General features: G+C 40.3%; 1 protein-coding gene across 1 annotated transcript in view; it reads right to left on the bottom strand.

Annotated features, from left to right (window-relative positions):
• The window catches only part of LOC139742447 (coiled-coil domain-containing protein 102A-like), a 73,304-nt gene that overhangs the window by 20,176 nt on the left and 31,600 nt on the right, over positions 1–21,528 (bottom strand). The window contains exons 3-6 of the mRNA XM_071652986.1: positions 13,721–15,225; positions 10,531–10,639; positions 4,204–4,320; positions 1,539–1,748 (exon numbers count right to left, since the gene is read on the bottom strand). Of these exons, the coding sequence (XP_071509087.1) occupies positions 1,539–1,748; positions 4,204–4,320; positions 10,531–10,639; positions 13,721–14,928 (1,644 nt within the window). The 5' untranslated portion in view covers positions 14,929–15,225. The remainder of the gene's footprint in view (positions 1–1,538; positions 1,749–4,203; positions 4,321–10,530; positions 10,640–13,720; positions 15,226–21,528) is intronic.

Below are 21,528 nucleotides of genomic sequence, written 5' to 3'. Positions count from 1 at the left end.
ACCTGAGTGATCTACCACGTGTGTATTATCAAGTTGATGAACCCACTTCATTGTAATAAGAGTTTCAATAGTAGGTACCTCAACTTGCTGACTGGTCAAAATCATTTCATTAAAAAAATCTAGTATAAAATGTAGTCTATACCTCACTTGTCTCTACTTATCATAGGGAAATTTTATCCTAAAATTGTGTTGCTTAGTTTGAAAACAGAAAAATTGAAGACTTAGTTCAGTGAAAATATTTTGGAGAATAAAAATCAGACACGTACAAAAAAAAAAGGTTTTCATCTGCAAAGTTTAGAAAGTAAGGCAAACTGGCAAGTCTTTGTGATGTATGCATTGGACATCTCTCTGTTCGGTTTGTTCACAAAAATTCATCAATTTTAATTTCTCTCCTGATTTTTTTCTTCAGACCTGTTCTTGATATACAAGAAGAGCAATATGTTTTTGCATGTCCTCCTAAGCAGATAAGTTCCATCTGTGCCAAAATATTTGAGAAATAAGCAAAATACGAGAAATCCTTGTAAAAAACATTGTAGGGCAGCTCAACATTTACAGCATCACACACAGCTGCCATTTTGTCTCACTCTCTAAACTTTAACAATTCATATTTTTCTTTTTTAATATGTCCCATTTTCTCCCCAAGATTTTCTCCTCTAATTTTTCTGTTTTCATGCATAGCAACATACAAATGTAATATCATAACGGAATTTCCCTTTAAGTCTTTTGCTTCCGTGACATGGCAGTGCCAATCAGATTCAATATATGCTACACCTGGTTCCAAGAAGCTGAGGGTTAATAGCTTAAAACACCACTATGACACATCACTGACATTGCGATTATGTAGTTCTAAATTCATTTCATGTGCTGTCATTAATTGGAGGCACGCCAAGCCCAGTAACATGGGAAGTGGCTCATTTGTAGGGAGGGGTATGAGCAGCAAAGCTCCCAGCAGAATACAGTATTTTCATCACTCAAACCTAATGTGCCGCCATGCAATTTAATGTTAAGTCATGAGAGTTTTTTATTGAAACGGACTATTTTACTCATATTTTCCATCTCGGTAATCATGATGAAGAATGCTGCCTGTGGTGCACATATGTCTTGTCTTGGGTATGTCAAATTGAGATCTGATTACACAGACATAAAGATATGAAATTTCTCTTTTTTTTTTCCCCCCCCTTGTAGTATGTGCATATTATGTGTGTGTACACATGTGGGGGTTGTATACATATAAGTGTACATGTATGTGTGTAAGTATGTATGCAAGTATTATGTGTTTCAGAATCACATTTTCATTTTGGGTTATCTGTTCATTAGTTGGTCGCTGGGTTTGTTTGTCTGTCTCTCTACAGGCCCAGTCACACTGAGAAACGACGCACAGTGATCAGTAAGTACGAAACAACCCATAATTTGCAACTGATTGACAAACTGCCCTTTCATGAATTTGAATAACCCATGAATTTGTTGAAGTCTGGCATTTTTCGGGCACTTTTGGTATGCCCACCCGACTTGTCTAGTCCACCAGCCCACCAGCTTACCATGGTCTTGACCTTGAGGTCCTCCTGCAGATTCTTGATGGTGTTCTCCAGCTCGATGGTGGTCTGCTTGCTGCGGGTGGAGATGGTCTCCTGGAGGTCGTCGATCTCCGCCTTCTGCTTCTTGTTCTCCCGTTCCAGGTTCAGCTTCTCCGTCTCCAGACGCTCCCTCTTGCCCCACTCCGCCGCATTCTCCGCCTGTAGCCGCTCAAGCTGAGCAGAAAAAGGAAAAAAACAAACAGGATTTGTGAGAGCAACTTTTCATTCCAATTTTGCTCAAACATCGCTCATTGTTGCTCACCATGCTTATTCCAATATACTGTTGCCCTGTAATGATTTTCACGAAACTTCGGCTAGAGGCTGCAAATTCATTCTTCTTCTTTTTTTTCTTTTTTTTAATAGCAAAATTATTACTCACAATATATTTCAGAGTTTGGCAGATTAAAAGTAACATGCTCTCTATTAAAGTATCCATTTATATCCTTTTTAGGGCTAACAATATCTCCTAGTAACCTTGCAAAAAAAAAAGTTTTCTGTGTTCTCATACTAAAATACTTAAACAAAAACTGTGTATCAAATAAAGTATGAATATCAAATATGGTATATGTAGCAAATGAAATAGAGTCCTTTCAACTCAATGTTCATTACAAGCCACTTTGAGCCTATTCTTTTTATGACCTCCCAGTCTTTAACAAAATGATAAACACATACATACAAACAAACAAACAGACACACATACACACACACACTCACTCACACAATTGATTGTCATACTTAAGCTAGTGTCTGCATAATATCAGATTGCAAAAAACAAGCAAACACAATCTTTCATAATTGCTGCGCTGGCACACCCAGACAAAATTCATTACTTTTTAGAGACACAAAACAAATAACAATGAATAGCACAAATATACTGACTAGATTAGACATTTTTCATATGCAATTACATGCTGGCTGAACCCAGATAGACAGTAATGTCTACTTTACTCTTAATCAAGCCAGTAGAATTCTAATTGCTTCACATCTTTCCCAAACATCCAGTCTCCCCTAAATTATACATCTAAAGGAAAAGTGCATTTGCAGCTCATGGCTACAGACACTGAAATTGAGAGTTTCATGGTACTACACAAAAATAATCCACAAAGCACAAGGCTGAGTACACCAATACCCTTGCCCTTTAGGATCCCTTTGGTACACCTCCCCCCCCCCCCCCCCCCCCCCATGATATTGAGCTCAGATAGAACCTCTCCAGCAATGTAACGATAGAGCTCGATCCACAATCTTTATTTGCTGCTTCCAGAAGCTTTTGCAGATGGAGATGAATGTTATTAGCCCGGGGTCATCAGGTTTTTGATGAATTGAATTCAGCGGCCCTGACTAGCTGAGATTCCCCTTCTGAGGCAATGCCGGAGAAATTAGAATGCAGGATTTGCTGCTGGAGGTGGGTGGGGGGGGGGGGGGGGGGGGGGGGAGGGGGGGGGAGGAGGAGGAGGGGGGCTGAAAGGAGAATGTGAGAATGTTTTCATTCAATTATCACTCCCAGGTACCTGGCATGTTTCACTTGCCCTGGCTCTCTGTTCTGCCTTGAAGCGGCGCGAGCGAAATGGAACATGTTGCATATATCGGGTTTGAAGTCTGAATCTTTCGACAGGGCTTCATATCAACATCTCTCAATATAAGCTTCTGTTTTCAACTCATTTATATGGGTGAACCAATGGCCATGACCTTCTCAAATATAAGCAGGTACAGCGTTGTGCCATAAATGCCTTTTCTGCCAAGAAGTTGCCAATGCACATACTTTGGTTCAGACTGAGCTTCTTCTAATAACAGGTAGTCTAATGGCATCAGGTCAAGTTTCATGAGTCTAGAGTTAGATAACTAAAAATTTTGAGAATAAATCGTTTGCCTTTTAAAGTGAACCTACTAGTTTCAGTGTATAAGAAAAGTCAACAATGGTTCCTAATCTACATGTGGCTTCAAACTTGAAACCAAGCAACATAGCCATTTGAGACCAACATAGTACCATTAAAGTATAAAAGAAAATCATAATTTCCCATTCAAGTACATTTAAGACAGGATTGGTGGGGACTGGGAAGTTTGATCATTCTGGATGATAGTTGACCAAGTGGTATAAATCTCTTTTGAGGGTGTGGGTGGGACTGGATTGAAGATTGGAAGAGGGAATGGTTTTGAAGGGGTGTGGAATGGGTTGAAAGATGTGAGGTAGATGGGAGAAGAGGGAGAATATGAGGGTGGATGGGGTTGGAAAGGGAGGGGAAAAGGCGGGGGGAGAGGAGGAAAAGGTGGATAAAGACGAGAGGTTTCGGGGGAAGGGTGGATTGGGGTGGAAAGGGGAGGAATATTAGCATATTGGGTTGGTATGGGTGAAGAAACAGGTGAAAAAGCAGAGAAAAGGGGAAAAAGGAAATAATGCGAGTGGATGAGATTAGTGAATGAGAGTAAGGTGGAGGTTTAAAGGGATGGTGCAAAGGGGTGAGAGAGGAAAGGGGGTATGGGCGGGTGGGTATATAGGGGTGTCTTGGAATAGTAGCAAGTGTGTGAACCATAATCATGTGGGGAATAATTGCATCTGCGCTACACATTTCTGGGGACACATGGTGTCCTTCCTCCTCTGGGGTCTTTGTAGTAGACAGGTCACTACCAGTACCTCCTTTCGCAATGCCCCCAGTCTCTTGTCCATGTGATTCCTTGTGCTTGCTTCATCCTCCAGATCATTGGTGATCCTCCCCAGTTCGTGCTGGTGGGACGCCTTCAACAGTTGCAGCTGAAATTTTGGAGACAAAGTACGGGAGAGACATACAGGAGAAGACAGAAACATATCATTCCTCTGTAGCATAAATTGTTTGTTCTCTGTCATTTCATTTTTATTCAAATCTTGTCAATCTATTTCTCTGTTATGGTGAAAATACTCCACTAATTTTCTCAATGCATGAAAACCATTAAAGCCATCAACAAAATTAGGGAAAGAGATAGGGAACTGAATATCAAACCATCATTAGAACTGTCATATTCCACGCCCTCTCTGGCATATCGAGCTGCAGGTCTACGATAGCTTCAACAAAAAAAATGTGACATGACGTCAGCCACAATCACTATCAAACTCACAATCTCTGCTCTCTTAAAGTCAGATCACATCTCAATCAGGACCAAGGCGTGATCAGATTTCGTCCGTGCAGTGACCGGCTGCATGAATAAGTAGGTCTGCCTGAGCTTTACCCCCTCTTCCATCAAGAAGTGAAAATTTTAAACTCATCATATTCTGGACACAAACTGAAACTTTTAGGTGGAGAAGAAGAATTCCTCTTTTTCTTTCTCCCTTATATCTTTTTTCCCTTTCTCTGCCGCAAATGATGACACCCCCCCCCCCACTTCTCAAAGTTTCTCGAAAGTTAATCTGCATTTTTACTGCTCTCCGAATTACAGCTGCTAAATGTGGGTCGAAATTTTGCAGCCTGACTCATGACGGAATGAACAGACAAATAAACAGACAAACAGACAGACAGACAAGGAGAAACAAATGGAAGACTGAAAGAATGATGAGCAGAACGATGCATCGAACTCATCCAAACTAAGCCTCATGCCCTGCCACTTGGATCCATGGCCTGACTTTGATGTGCACGCAACATGATGCATGTTCACCAAGACTGTAATGGGGTGTGATATTCTTCTCTCTTTTTTTTTTCTTTTTTTTCTCGTGCTCTTTTTCTCTCAATTTTTTTTTCTCCCCTCATGGGTGACTCATGAACTCATCCCTGAAAATTAAAATAGCATCTGAGACCTATCTGAGAAAATCTTCATTGCAGACACCCCTCGATAGAAGAAGAATACATGCTATCATGACTGCAATGAAGACACCTGACATACAGTAATTGGAAGCCTGGGAGGAAAAAAAAAAAGAGGAACCTCCAAAATAACAAAACAAAACGATGATTTAGTGACAAGCAAAGAGCAATGAGGAAAGGAAAATGTGACAAACCCTCCAAACCCGATTCATACATGAAAACTAACATCTGTTGGAGCACTTTCTTGCAAGTATATTGAAAAAAAAAAGTTGTAGGAAGTAGTGTACTGGAGTGCCTTTCAATGCTGTATACCAAAGCTTCCCAGTCAGGATAGTTATATGTAATTATATTAATTTTAAGTTCTGCGGTATCTTTATGCTAAAAGTAGAAGTCACTGGTCAAAACATTATTGTCCAAATACAGAGCACTCTTGCTGCATATAACAATCAAGGTAAAATCACAATCATTAAAGAAAAAAATGAAGCACCTGTTCAGGTAGCAAAATCATTATGAATGAAGTCTATGGTTGAAATTGCTTTACAATGAAGACAGTTGTTCCAAAAGTCTTGTTATGATAGAGCTAATTCTGAACCTTACAGATGAAGAAAAAGATACATATGAAATCTGTGACAGTATTAATGAAACAGACATCGCTTTCTGAATAGCATAACTGAACCAACTTTATTCAAATTTAATTGTAGTAGGCATGTGAGTGAACATTCATGCTTATTTATGTAAAATTATATTCGTACACTGTGTACATGTTTGGTTTACTTTGCATGCTCTAAATTTTGTGCTAAGACACTGATGGACACATACATCTTCTCTCTTTTTTTTGCACTCTCTATGACTGCAAAAGTTGCATCAATATTATGCAACAACAGAGTATCTAAGACTGCTACTGATCTACAATAAAACTTCAAACATCTAACTTGAACTTTTGACAATTATCTTCTACGAGAGCTACATTTTGTTGTGGCTCAGAGTTACTGTCCTGTTTCAAGGTATGCGTCTTGAGAACTAGTTTGATTTCAGATCAAACTGGAAAGTTGTTTCACCATGGCTCATCCATACACCAGGGGCATATGAATTACACTGAATGCTTGAGTGAATTATTGCCTGAAAGGTGAGAGTTTAGCCTCTGACCTTGGCCTTCGAACTTTAAACTTGATACTCCTAAAACATTTTGTCATGATATGTTACACAATACCTCATATCACTCTTGAAAGGTTACATCAAATGATTATTGATGGATGGATGGATGGATGGATGGAAGGAACTGAAAAAAACAAAAAACAAACATGGCTTCTCTGCCTATAATTGACTCAGGTGAGCTTCAAGTGGAGGATTTCAGTGGGGTCAAAAGGTCAGCAGGTTGATGTATCCATTTCTTTGAGGACTCGCTTAGAAAAAAAGAGCTAGATATAGCAGCTATGTGTAAAACATTGCTCATATACCTTGCGTGAGCACTGACACCTTTATTCAAAAACCAGTCTTTCCCTCTACCCTCTCTGGACCTACCATTTCAAACAATATCAACATCACAGGCAATCACGGTTACCAACTGTCATGACGATGTTGAATGTGAGAATAAATCTATCCGTAATGGTAAACAATTTAGAGCTGTTGTGTTTTGGAAGCTGAAAAGCAGCACAGAATAACGAAGACATAATTCTGAAGAAGCACATTATGTAAATTATTCTTCATGTGTGTGTGTGTGTGTGCAATTAAGTACTTTCACATCAGAGAAGTGCCAATATTTTTCAGGTGTGAATGGGTTCTGGGTCACGTGAACCTGTGGTGAGGTAGAGGATGAGTAATAGTGTAACACAAGAACATGACAGTGACCAGCCTATTCCTTCCACCTGTTATGCTGACTTTCACTCTACCCCCCACCATCTCTACCCCACTACCTTTAAGAGTTCCCCCCCCCCCCCTTCGTGCTTTTATACTTAAGTGTTGCTAAATAAATCTTACCATGAGACATGGCCGCATGACAAGTAATTTGATATGGGAACCTAATGAGATACAGCACTCTCCAGCTCCGACAGGGACCATCAATATTTCCCCTTGAGCATTTCATACTGGTCTGTGCAGCGAAACATGGATGTTTCATGTACGGGTATAAAAACCAAAACCAAAGACAGTAATATTTTCTTTAAGTGGCTGGCATTCAGGTGCACAGTCAGGAATTGAATGCGCACGGCAAATGGAAGTGAAAGCAACGATGTAGTGTTGGTAGGGAATCTGGAGTTTAAAAAAGAAAAAAAAATTGCTGCATTATGCAACTTCCCCAATGTTTGATAAGGGGCTGAAAGGAACACAACATGATAAAATCTAAACAGAGACCATGTACAAAAAAGTATCTACAGAAACATGACATCTTGAATTGGCACAATCAAATTACATATTTGAGGAAATAAAAATATTAATCAGGTATTTGACTATTAAGGTCCAGGATTTGAGGCCATTTTCTGTCTGAATTTTACTTGCACACAAGCTCCTTGACTTGTTCCAATAAGATAATGATATAGAAAATTAAGTTTTATATTTGAATTTTTGATAGGAGTCAAGGGTTTGACTATCTTATGTAGACTCCTCCCATTCAATACTACTGTTTGACTACATTTCATGTACCCCAAACTCTTTGCCTTTCTATAATTCACTCAAGTAAGGCCAAATCAATAAGATGTAATGAGCATTTCATGACAATTGAGAGGAATGGTTACAGCAAATTAGGCTAAAAATTGTAGTACTATTCAGGGAGTTTGCTACTTGTTTTCACAGCTGTCTATCAGCTTTCATCAGTATTCATTTCTTTTTGAGACTAACATAAATCAGTAGCAGATACAGCTGTTGTAGCTTTTAATAGAAGCGATCTTTCTATCTCACATGCTAATAAAAAAAAAATGTCAGGTGACAATTACTGAAAATGATACACATCATCCTGAAAAGTGCATCCCAGAAACAGTCACATGAACCAAACAGGAATATGTTTGTCGTGGTCTTCTTTATAGCTCTAAATTGTGGGCATCTAGGGACATTCTGGAAATGATCCTTGCAAAACACTTAGCATTTCAATATCACCTTTTATCTTACATCTTACCATAGTCCATGATGTGGCCATGTTTTCTATTGAGCTTGAAATTTCCAGGTTTATCTTTTTTCTTCTTCTAATATCAATTAGGTTATTTTTGTCCCTGAGGTCAGTATAGCAGATGACAGAAACTGGAAAACTACATTTGAAATTTTGTGGGCAGCATCTGTGTAAAGCCCTAATCGGGTTTAACAGAGAGGACACAGGCAAGGATAATGACCTGACTGATGTGCATTGACAAGGGAAAGAACCGGGATGGTAAAGCGACATTTTATTCCTGCTGTAGAGGTCGCAGCAAAGGTTAGGAAATGGCTATAAATGCAGCAGATTGGTGCCTGGCGAATATGTGGTGACAGCCCTTACATCAGCCATGGGAAAGAGACGTTGATGAAAATATTTGACAGGGATGAACCCAAAGAGAGAAAAGGACAGGTATCGCTGTGGACGGTGGCCGTTGTGACGATGATGACGACAATGACGAGAATGATGATGATGATGCTGATGATGATGATGCTGATGATGCTGATGATGCTGATGCTGATGGTAATGATGACAATAATGATGATGATGTAAAGATGATAAGTGGTGATGGTGATGACGATAAGGAATCAGATGTAAATCACAATGAGATGTTTAGGATGGTAAGAAAAAGGACAAGGATAATGAAGGCATTGCTGATTGTGACGATGTTGACAAAATATGACAAGGATAATGATGACAGCACACGTATTGATGACAACCAATACAAAGGTAATTGTGTTTTTGACGATAATGATGATTATTGTCATAGAGTCAATGATGATGAAGTTAATGGTAGTTATGACTATTATTGTGGTTTAGGTGATGACAGAAGTACTTATATGGTGATAATACTTCCCCTATAGTTGCTTGTTGTTTGACTACATGCATGTATGATTTTGATGTTATGTAGGCCCAGTTTACACCAAGAATATGAGCCAGTTGAATTTCGAATAATTAAAAGCATGTTGCTGACAACTTTCAAGTTTATCCGTTATCCATCTCACTTTACCATGTTTCTTCTGCAGTATGTGATTTCTGGAAGTATGAGCATGGCTTTGTATAGCGTACTATATGGTCTGCTCACATCGCCATGAGGACTTGCTAAAGTTCTTCCTCATACAGTTATATTACATCATGAATATTCGATTGCTCCAAACGGTTTAAAGAAGAGGCCATTTTTAGCGCTGACTAACCGTCATTATGCCAGCTTGCGTGCATGACATCAGCGGCGTCACAGAGCAACGAACTCCAAGCTAGAAGGAGTTTCGGGGTGTTATCTTATCTACTATCAAGTGCACTGCACTGTGCACCATTTGTACGTGCTGAGACATCCAAAACTACCTATGCCAACAACGCTCAACCACATTCACCAAACTCATTCATGTGAGCTCTGCAATGGTACTGTCTGTGGGTCTGCAGCTGCCAGGATTCAGTCGCTCGCATCACTGCAATTATTGATGTCATATCATGCCGGCTTATCACATATTGAATGGGGCTGAATAAATTAATGCTTGCATGTCATGCACTTCTATAGCAACCGCCTATGTTTCAAGCAAATGAACAACCTTCAAATTGGTACAACATTCTAGCTGCTCAGTAACAAAACAAGATTTGATTGCTGCAGTATTGGGAACAAAGGATTATCATCACCGTTATTGATGCCCAAATTACCACCAAATATCAGAAATTAAGGTGGGAATGTGAGAATTTTAACATTTTTTTTTGAATTGTGATATGCCATATCAACATCTTCACCCTCATACCCACATTTCTTCCTGTGCATAATACATTTCACTGATATGTATTTTGTGTGTGTGTGTGTGTGTGATTTTCATCAGAGTGTATTTCCGCTGCTGTGGTCAGGTTAATTTCCTTGAAGGATTACTAAAAGAGTGATCTTATACTGAGCCCTTGCTCCTCCTACTTAGTACTTCAAATGAAAGAGTATGAAATGATAATGGGAGGACTTGCCATTCTGAGGGGAGTGATAAAGGAGATTATTGACCTCAAAAGAAATACATGGGACTGAAAAGAGACCCTCTATATGGTAAGAAAATGAAACTTGTCATAATACCTCTCTGAGTGCTGCGTCCTTAGCCTCCTGCAAGTCTGCGTTCCTGATCTTAAGGGCAGTGACCTCCTGCTCCAACTTGTTGATTGTCTGGTGGAGGGTGTCCTTCTCTCTGGGAAATCAAAAGTAATTGAAGTGAACTGAAATCAAAATGACTCACATCAGAATGGCATTGCCATGCCGACCGCTTCGATAACACGAAAACTCTGGAGTAATTTATGTTTGTATCTTGTTATCGATGAACTGCATAACATAAGCTGACATGTGCATGTCCACATGTACAGAATCAAAAGATTCTGACAGTGTCATAAAAGCGGCAATATTCTTTAAGTTACGGGGCAAATTGATAAATCTTGTAACCTTTTCCATCTACACATTGTATACTATTTATATCAGAGCCTCCAAAACAACCCTATCTGAGAGGCAAACTATCAGAAAAACAAAATATTGCTGTGATTTTTTCACCTTCTCAATTCAAGCTTGTGACATACACACACCATACTTGCCAACATTTTCATTTGAGAAAGTGGTAGAATCCATGCTGCCTAAGCAAGCAGCCGTATTACAGCTGTAGCTTGAAATCTTTCAAAAGCGGTACTCTACCGCCAAATGCGATAGAGTTGGCAAGTATGCACACACACATTCACATTACTTGGCAAAAAGGAAGAAAAACAAGTAGATTTAATAGCCATCAAAGTCACTGAATCCTCCCTTTAAAACAACAACACTGAAAAATTGAGGCAGGGCACAATTAGCACAATAAAGCAGGTGCAAACTCTGCCAAGTGGTGAGATCGAGTACATTCAAATATATACAATACTTATCCTGTACACACACACAAAAAAACCCAACATACATACACACAGGAACACACATGCACATACACATTAACTCACAGAGAGCATAAGGGAGAGAAAGAGAAAAGGGGAACAAAAGACATCATTCATCACTAGATGAATAATCCATCTTTCATGAAAGGCTCAACAATCAATGACAATAGCCAAGCAAGCTTTCAGAGGAGATCATTATCTCTGAAACATTCTTGCCTGTATGGCAGAGTTCAACTGAACAATGAAGATCACATTCCAAGAGTCAATTTTTTTTTTTACTCTAAATGTTCATTTCTAATCATCACAGAAGTGTCTATTTTAAGAAATACATTTTTTTTTCAAAAAAAAACCCAAACAGAACTACATTGAAAGGCCCCATTTTCAACTCACAACTGACAAAGTAACCTCTTCGCTACCTGTTAATCCTTCCCGATAATTTGCCTCACACATCTTTATACGTATGGGAATGTGGCTTGGCAGTACTTGAGTGCCTTAGACTTGTTGTTGGTGTTGTTTTTAAGACAATACTTCTTTAAGAAGACAAATGTTGCCTTTGAGTGATTGTAGTGAGCAAGTGGCACACTCTTCCGACAGTCCTCTACCCCTTGGTCATATGGGTGTATTTTTAGACGAAGGAAAAGAAATCTGTGCCAAGATTTGAGGTCTGGTAAGGGCAGTTACAGGATGGGGGGGGGGGGAGGGGTTGTATCTCAGCATCACTCATGAATGTGCTGGAACAATGTACTTCCGTCTTGTCAATTGCATACCAAACATAACAGCAGCAAATCCTTTAGCACTGATGCTAATCATTTGGACACTTTCTGTATTTAAGATAAGGCATGTATCACAACATGGCTATATTCATGAATGGCATACTGAAATTTTCATGAACTGCCAATTGTTGTGCATGTTAGCGTGATCGCTTTGCAGTCAGTATTTTGTGATGGATTTGTATTCAAGTCGATATCCCTGTTACCATGGTAACATGGACAAAACTTGCTGTGATTGAATGAATGTCTTGCCTGGGTGCAGCTAGGCAATAAAGCACTAGTCCACCTTTGGATGGGCAGAGATAGTTGGTCTGTTTGGTGGGAATCTAAGAGTAAATAACATACTATGGTCCTGTAGAGTCTGTACCCTCCCCTCCCCTCCCCCCCCCCCTCCCCCCCCCCCCCCCCCCAAAAAAAAAAAAAAAAAAATAATAATGATTATATTCTACCTGCAATGGACAATAATAGGTTACCTCTTGTAATATGCCATGAAATTGATGTTCTCTCAATTCCTCAACAGTGTCAATACACACATGTCAACCTTGCTGTAGGGAGACATTTTCAGAGACCTACAAGCAAATCTAATAAACATTGCACTGACATTAATAACTGGCATGTTTTATTCTCATAGACACACACAAACTGTTGCACCCAGACATACATGTACATTATATACACATGCACACTCACACACACAGACACGCAAAAGCTCATTCAGTATGCTATACTGACAACAGTTCTTCATGAGCAACTACTGCTGTATACAGTCTATTTTGTGACATGGCAGATGGTGAGAGCCTAATTCTGTTTTAAAAAATAGATGATGGGGGCCCTTCAGATGCTTGTAGCCACTATTGTAGTCCTTCAGATATGGGGGAAGGTTTCAATTCGAGGAACCTAGAGAGCTCTATCTCCCTAACCATCATCAACCAAAGAGCAATAACAACATAAGAAAGATGTTGTTTTTCTACAATGCCGTTTGACAAGCATGAATCATGCCTACAATAATAATTGAAATACCTCTCACTTCCTCAAGGAAGCACATATATTTATAATATACACAATCATTTTTTTTTCACGTGTGCTGCTCATCAAATCAATTTGTCATCTTATTCAGTTGCGGTAGGGGTGGATGAGGGGAAGTAAGTTTATTTGACACTCAGACGTGAGGTACACACTATTGTGTGTGAGTGTGTATCAGTCACGCAATGAATGCCTATAGATGCTGGCAAGAAACACCAACCTCGACAGGAAGAAGCAGCGGATAGCCATGCCCTAAGAAGAGAATGCAACAATTGCTCCTTTGCAACAATTTTTAATGCTGCTTTCATGTAATATGTCTCTAACTAGAGAACCATTCAGCATAGTATGGTCCATGTGTGCTTTTGCATATGTTGGGTGGGGGTATGATAGTATGATCTCTTAGCCTAGTTAATGGCATCCTTACGTCATCCTCCTCTGGGTTTCAAATGTGAGTTGTCACTGTTTCCTTTAGTAGGAAACAGTGTTCCTTTAGTAGTTCAATGTTGCCATTGCACATACACACACACACACAAAGAATTCTGCTAGCTAGATTGGTAAACATGTACTTACTGGCGTTCAACTTGGACTGTCTTGGAGGCCTCATCCAGTTTCATCTGCAGCATGAAAGCCCTCTGTTCAGCTTTCTCCTCTGAGGGTGAAGGCATGTCCTTCTTGCTCCTCCTGCTCGGGCTGTCCCTGTCCCTTGAGCTGTGGGATGACCCACTCTGGCTTCCCCTACGGCTGGACAGGTCCAGGCCTCCCAGGAGACCTCCGTTGGGCAGCTCTCCTTCCCACATTGGCGAGGTCTGGATCTCCATGGGTCTACACATCGGCAGGTCAGTCTGGCTCATGGTGTCACACAGGGTCACCTCCGGTGGGGGCTCTTGGACAATGTTCTGTGATTGCATGATCTGCGACACAAAGTCCACGTTTGGCGGGGCGGCAGTCAGGTCGCGTGGCAATTGCATCACACCCACATCCCGTTCCGGCTGCTCGTTGGTGTTGTTGATCTCTAGGTGAGGACCATCCGCGTCACCCTTGAGCTCCTTGACCGTCGTTCGCAGCTGATCATTATCCGAGAGTAGTCCGTGTTTCTCCCGCTTTAGAGAGATGCACTCCTTCATGGTTGCTTCCAGTTTGAGCCTCAGTTGCCTCACTTCCTCCCGCGCTTTGTTGCGCTCTGCACGCACCTTGCCCCACTTCTCCCGCCAGTTGGCCGTGCAGTCCGACCACCATCGCATCGTTTTTTCCATCTGTGCTGCCCGCGCCCGCGCCTCCTCCAACTCCCTCAATCGCATCTCTTCTTTGTCCTCAAGGTGATTGTCGAATGCATGAGTGGGCGTGGCGCTCCTGCTGCTGTCGCTCCCCGTGCCATACCCTAGGCTGTGAATCCTGGTGGCACCAACATGGGTGACATCCCCTGCCCGGGGAGGACCTCCAGACATGAGTTTAATGTCCAAGGGATGAGGCACTGTTTCGCTGGAATCCATCACCATCGGCGCTTTAAGCGGCCTTGGGGCATGGATGTGTGAACTACTGTGGATGGGCCCCGAAGATGCATGCTGAATCGGGGGTGGCGGCTCGGCGATGCTGAGTTCATTGTTTGCGTGGATGTTTCCCAGGCTGTGTGCCTTCCCAGAACGCCCAAGCTTGGGGCTGCTCATCGGTTGTCCTCTCAAGGGATTGGGAGGAGTCCTGCTCCTCTCCCGTCCCATCTTGGGGCTTCCCGGAGCGTGAACCTTGGTCCCCATCTTGGGGGATCCATTCATTCGGCTCATGATCACACGTCTTAACCAAATTCACTGAATCACTCAGAAATGCCAACTCAAGTCTTCAAAAGTTACTAGAGATTCCACATTGTCGGCGCAGGATCTCACCTACATTCACGCTGCTTGCTGCCCTACAACGCAGGGACACAAGGATGGTTTTGCTTGCTTCAGAGTTAACGTCACATGTGGCAGTAACCCCAAACAGCGAGCTGCGACATCATCCCCTCGTTGGTGGAAGGCGAGAGAGTGGAGCTCCTTGACACGTTGCACCTGCCGACAGTTGCTGCAGAGTGATTAAGATTCAGCCTGGACCAGGGAGAGGAAAAAAAGACAGAGGGAAAATAGAGACAGGAAACCATGAATAAATCTTGCTTGGCTCTGACTCAAACCTTCATTTTACCTCATGGGAAAAAAGGCTGAGCACTGAGGGAAGGGGTGGGGGTGGGGATACAGCTCTTTACCAAACTCCCTGACCCTTGTTCCTCGATATGCTTTTTTCTGTCATGCTACGTGTATCTGTGTGTCTTGTCCTGAAAATATCACAAAATGATACTGGAAATATCTCAAGATCATGACGAAAATCAAACTATGATTAGGCTCTTTTTTTTGGGGGGGGGGGGGTTATATCTTTTGGATCTATCTTTCTTTCTTTCAAACACATTACTAGTATCCAAAAGTTTAAGACCGCTGGAAATGAAAAGTATGAAGTATGCAACACAGAAGTGATTATCACAAACTTCAAACACTGTCCTATGACCTCAAATTTACTTATATAACATACAAATTTATGAAAGCTTGACTGAGGGATGGAGAATGATTACCTCGTAGTTACCCAAGAGCAAGACGTACAGCATGGATACCAACACAGATTCTCTGATACTCTACTTCTGCAGCTCCAATTATGACAAGATTAACCTACTTCCAAAAACGACATGTTGATAGTTAAGGACTTTGCGTGGAAAGAAATACACTCATATCTTCATTTTGCCAATCACTGAAGGTAATCATGGTTGTACCAAGATTTCAATCAAAGTGACGATCACATCATTTTGCAAAGCACAGAAAAACTCACTGTCTATAAAGTCTGGTGTGCTGAGCAGATACAGACTACTACCACGATGGTGTAGAAATCACATGATCATCCTGCTATTTCAAGGATCCTCAATCCTGTACCATCTGTAGATGACTGACTTACATTCAACCTGTCCTTGCCGGGATTTGTGACAAAATAAACATTCTTGAGTCATAAAAAATAAATCAACAAAATGCACTACAAATGCAGAGTGTTTCTTGACATTTTGGCTGTGATTCTTCAAGATTAGTTTTATTGTCTTGCTTCTTTTTCATCTCTTCAGAATTATTGAAAGAATTAAGATCATATTCATATTCATCGCTATTATCATTACGATTCTCATGGTCATAGTTACTATTCTTCTTTAAGTCATCATCTTCTCTTCAATTTACCTAAAAAATATCAGAAAAGTGTTGATCTTTATTTGGAAGCAATACCAAGGGGAGGATGTTAGGCAAGACAGGGCAAGTTCTTATTTTAAAAACCTACCACATGATTATGATATCAGCAAGTTTCGTCCAGCAGGCTCGCTTGAGAAGATTTGTCCTGCAAAGGGATTAGGCTCTACCACCGCAAATCTCAACGAAAATAAGTGTGAAATACGTAACATGGGAACAGGCTGCTCTAACCTCAAGAGGCATGTTTCTATAACGAGACCAGATTTTTCGCTAGTGGGTCACTCTCCATTAAGGCTGACCTTCCCTGGATAGGGAACACGCAGGTGTGGGGGAGTCACTAGGCCGTTTAGTCAGCGGACAATTGCTGACCGCCTAAGCTCTCCGCGCTACAGGTGCCATGCTCGTGAGGTGACATTGCGCAGCAGGTGGGGGAGGGAATGAGCACAAGGATTGGAGCGGTTTGAGTAGAGGGGAATAGTTACTTCAGAAATAGACTGGTTTGCTAATGTCTTCAAATTCACAGGTGATTCTGACTCGGATGTCTAATGATGGGCTATTTACGGTACACATGCCTCCAACTTTAGATTCTATTTCCGGAGCCAGAATGCCTGTCTACACTTTTGTCACACCCAGAGAAAAACATAGGAGAGTTTTGTTTGTTTTGTGATTTTTTTTTTTTTTCAATAGATTGCTGGGGATAATTGTTGTGAAGGAGGTGAGCAAAGAATTTGAATTGATTTGCAAACTGGCCAATCAAAATTGACCATGAGACAGCTTCACTCTATCCTTGCTATATTTTACCTGCACTAAAATATCTCTATTCAATGTGCCAAGTGAATAATTCATCTTCTCACTGTTCATAGACAAAGAAGCAATTTTCTTCTTTTTCCACACATATCCTCTGCAAAGGCCTTCTATTATGTTTTATTTCCGTTCACTTTTTCCTAGAGCTTGATGAATAAACAGAGTATTTCTATCAAGCGATGAATACAACAGGTGGCAGCTCGACATGAAATAAGTTCGTCAGTTGGTACTTTACAAGGACAAGCAAGTACATGATTGTGACATCATAAACCTACTCAAAATGCACGTATGCATTTGTTACAGTTACAGTGAATGGAGTCCTACAATAGTTCTCTGTTAATTGTTGTTTGGATTAATTTTACACTGAACATGGCCATCGAGGAAGTGATTAACTGCTTGTAATCAAATGAGCAAAAGTCTGGTGGACTTATAAGACCCCTCTGAAGGGCTATGCAAAGAGGATAAAGCCAGTGCTTTGCCCTTGGGTACTACAGCTACTGCTAGCAGACTTGATTCATTGAACTCAAGATTCAATATTGTTGCTTGATCCACTAAACCGCAATAGCATCCCAAACAGAAAAACATGATTGCAAATTCCTTCTCATTGTGCACTGTGCTCTGTTGAAGGAAAATGTACTAAATAAAACAAAGACATGAAATTAAAGACACTAAGAAAAAGCCACAAACTGATGGAAAACATATATGACTTTGTATACAAACTTTCAGCCCCATATGAGCCAGTGAGTAATTCAACATCATGCCCTAAAGGAAATGCAAGGCAGCAGTCTTGAACACATGACCCGTGGCATTTGATTCCTCACACATTTCAAAAAGAAAAGCCAATGATCTCACAATTCGCTTGACACCATTCAATCCATGTTTCAGTACCATGATACATTGCATAAAAGACGGTTTGTTCTTGGACATCAGCTTAACAAGTTAGAAAGCCCCATGAATAATTTCTAGGCAATAATGATAATGATAATAATACTATAATAGTAATTATGATAATTGTACGTATAATAATAATGATAATAATAATAATAATTAATCATCATCATCATCATCTTAATCATGTTTTAGTGTTAGTCCAACATTTTTTTGGTCATTTCTATAATAGGCTCACTACTTAATATCAAACTACGACACATATCACCTGTTATTCCTCGAGGTGAAATACTTCACAAGATTCAACTGTACATGTATGAATTAGATGACTTTGATTATGAGATGAAAAGCATCTACGTTATTTCCATGGTGCATTGCCAATTCACACTAAAACTTCTTCAACTTATCAGTTTTGAGATTGTATGAATGTTTACCCCTCCTATCACCTACAGGTACTTCCCCTCAATTATGCAAAAGAAATCACTAGCCAATGGATCGATTCCAATGAAGCATCTTCATCATCCAGTCAAACAATTAAACTGTAATGGATGAATTGTGAGATGTGTTACCTGCAGGCTAAGAGCATTCATTTGCACTCATATCATCGAAGGATGTGTGCTAATCTGAGGGGCTTTGTGGTCTGGCGAGTGAGGAAATGAATCTCTTAGCTGCAATCAATCCAGAAGATTATGTTAAGGATACTGGAGGGAATCCCAGATTAACCATGATTGGACATTTCTTGCATGTCAAAGGGACCAGCTGATACCAATATCCTCCTGACCGGAATCTTGATTTGTGGAGCCGCAGATCTCGTGTGGCATTGGTACACCACAAGATTGCAGGAAGCCATCCAGATTTGACTTAACGAAGATGACATCAACAGAGATGTAGTCAAAGTTGAGTTTCCTGAATCATGGATGTTCTTGTATTTGCCTTCATCGACACAAGAAACAACCATCCACCGCCACCAACATCCAGGCAGACATCACTGCTGAGATCCCATCTCCAACATCTGTGACAGAGCTGCTCAACGGGACTGTCAAGCAGTGGACACAGGATGGCATGCTACCCAAACTGCCCCAGGAGGCGGAGTGCTGGCAACTGTAGGCCTGCAAACATGTTTATAACTTATGTGCATGCACCCCTGTGTCTCATTGTACCTGACGAAATTCAGCAGCAGCGAGCAAAGTGTTGTATGTCAAACCTATGATTTCTTCATGAGACAAATGATTATCTCAATCCCACAGCCATATGAGTCCAATGGTGTTTGTGAAATGAACAATTCTCCAGCAATGCACATTGTCTCCAAGGTCTAAAAATGTCAAATTTGTCTTGAAAAAAAGATAACACTAATTTCTCATTTCAGTACTTGACTTGGGGCTTCAATCACTATCAAGTCTCGATTTAGAAATACGCACACAAACTATGAATTCATAACCTTTAAACAATCTCACCCTATACATCAAAAGAGGAAACATTCTCCATATCAAAGAACAAATTGAAACCAAACTTCACAAGATGGTGCACTACAATCAGAGCATGTTTGAGTAATCACTGAGAAAGAAATAGAATGGTAATCTAATATCGCCTTACAAATGACAAGTAAAGTGCTCCTTTATGACCACTTACAATGTATATTGAAAATTGGAGAAAGAGGAGACAGGTGTTGCCAGTTGAAGTAGGCTATGCATGGTTGAAGTTATACAGAACTCATTTCAAGTGCTGGATATTGGAAAGGCTGAATGGAGCGTTGCCTATTACACAATCATAATACACTGTACATGGAAAATTTCTAGGTGATTTTTCTGTTACATACAATGTAAGCAGGTGTATACTAATGATTGTATACAATATCCATTAAATCAGAATCAAAAACCTTGGAAATGATAGATTTGTAATTTCTCCTCATGAATATTTTGATGATACTGTTCTGCATCATTGACATCTCAGCATGCATTTGGGATGTCTATCGATGTCTATAAACAATGCACATCCTAGATGCTTTTTGAGTTTCATAAATTATATATGATATAATGCACAGATTCCCTCAAAGCATTGTGGCAGTCACCCATTGCTGCAGCTTTTCACGTCACTTGTTCTACTTTCCCCATCCCTGAAAAAAAGAAAAAGATGAACCAGACAACACTACCATGCTTTGCCTTGCGATGCATATAAGCTTGTGACTCATACAAAGCATTAAAAAACTGATTCAATTTACAATGCATGCCTCTGACACACACAGTGTGTTTAAGCCAATTTCTAAAGCGAAATATCTACAATTTTTCATCGAGCCCATGACAGATAGTCATCAGAGCTGGGGCAGACAATTTAGTCATATATTCCTCCACTGCTGTTTCTCTCTCCAAATCTCTTTTCGTTTCTATCTCTACACTAATCTTGACTAATAGTTATCTCCTGTTTATGCCATATATTTTGTGGGGTTTTTATTTCCATGAAATTTGCGAGTTGGGCACTACGTGCAAATTAAAAAAACACGAAAATATTAGCTCTGATCCTGATATGCATGCAACTTGCATGTTTACATTTCTCTGTCCACTGCGGTACTCCAAGATTGCAAATTTGACCACTCATGAAATTGTTGGAAAGTCCTGATTCATGAAAAATAAGATCGCAAAATGTGTGACGTGTACAGTATATCATCAAGGCATCTATATCGAATTGATCATCTGACTTGACCAACAATCACATTTTTATGATTTGATGACTGCATCTCTTTACTTTCATTTTAAGATTCATTGACTGTATTTCACATGGCAGAATAAAAACTTCTCTCTCATTTTAAGCTTTTAAGATCATCATTCACATGATTGCATTATAACCAATCATCTCCCAGTATATAATTATGTTAGCCTGTAGACAATTTAATATATTAGTAGGTAACTATGTTAACTAGTGTACTGACTGGTCATTCAAGCACATGGCACTATGCTGCGTGGCAGGAAGTGTAAAAGCTACTGCCTGTTGGAGGAGATGAAAGGTGAATGTGGGGTGTTATGGGTTAAGAAGGGGGTAATATTGCAAAACAGAGGACAATGACATGGGGTAATCTGCAAAGAGAGTGACAATGGAAAAGAGATTGTTCGTCAGTGCAGGCTATTTCTCAAAGAGTGTTTGGGTCATGTGTCAAGCAGACCAACGAAGTCTTCTCCTGTTGCCCGCACGTTTTCCCCTGCACATTATATACATCTCATCACTCGGGTGTAAATTATTACTGTTTGTCGTATGAACACTGCATAACCTGTGTCTCTCATAAAGAATATGACTCAATGAATTTTGTGATGACAGCTACAGGATGCTAATAAGTCCTCATAATTCACATCATCTAAAAGAATAAAAAAAGAAGCGAGAACAAAAGGCAATGAATTGTTGACAGTATTTCTTCTCATCTCTATCCCAGACACCAAGGAATGCCACATTTAATTTGTT

The sequence above is a fragment of the Diadema antillarum genome, unplaced genomic scaffold, assembly GCF_040938485.1.
Source record: "Diadema antillarum isolate AM-2024a unplaced genomic scaffold, OU_Dant_1.0 seq00001000_RagTag, whole genome shotgun sequence".
NCBI lineage: Eukaryota > Metazoa > Echinodermata > Echinoidea > Diadematoida > Diadematidae > Diadema > Diadema antillarum.
Note: the sequence above shows the minus strand (reverse complement) of the source record. Positions and strands in the feature narration are given on the sequence as shown.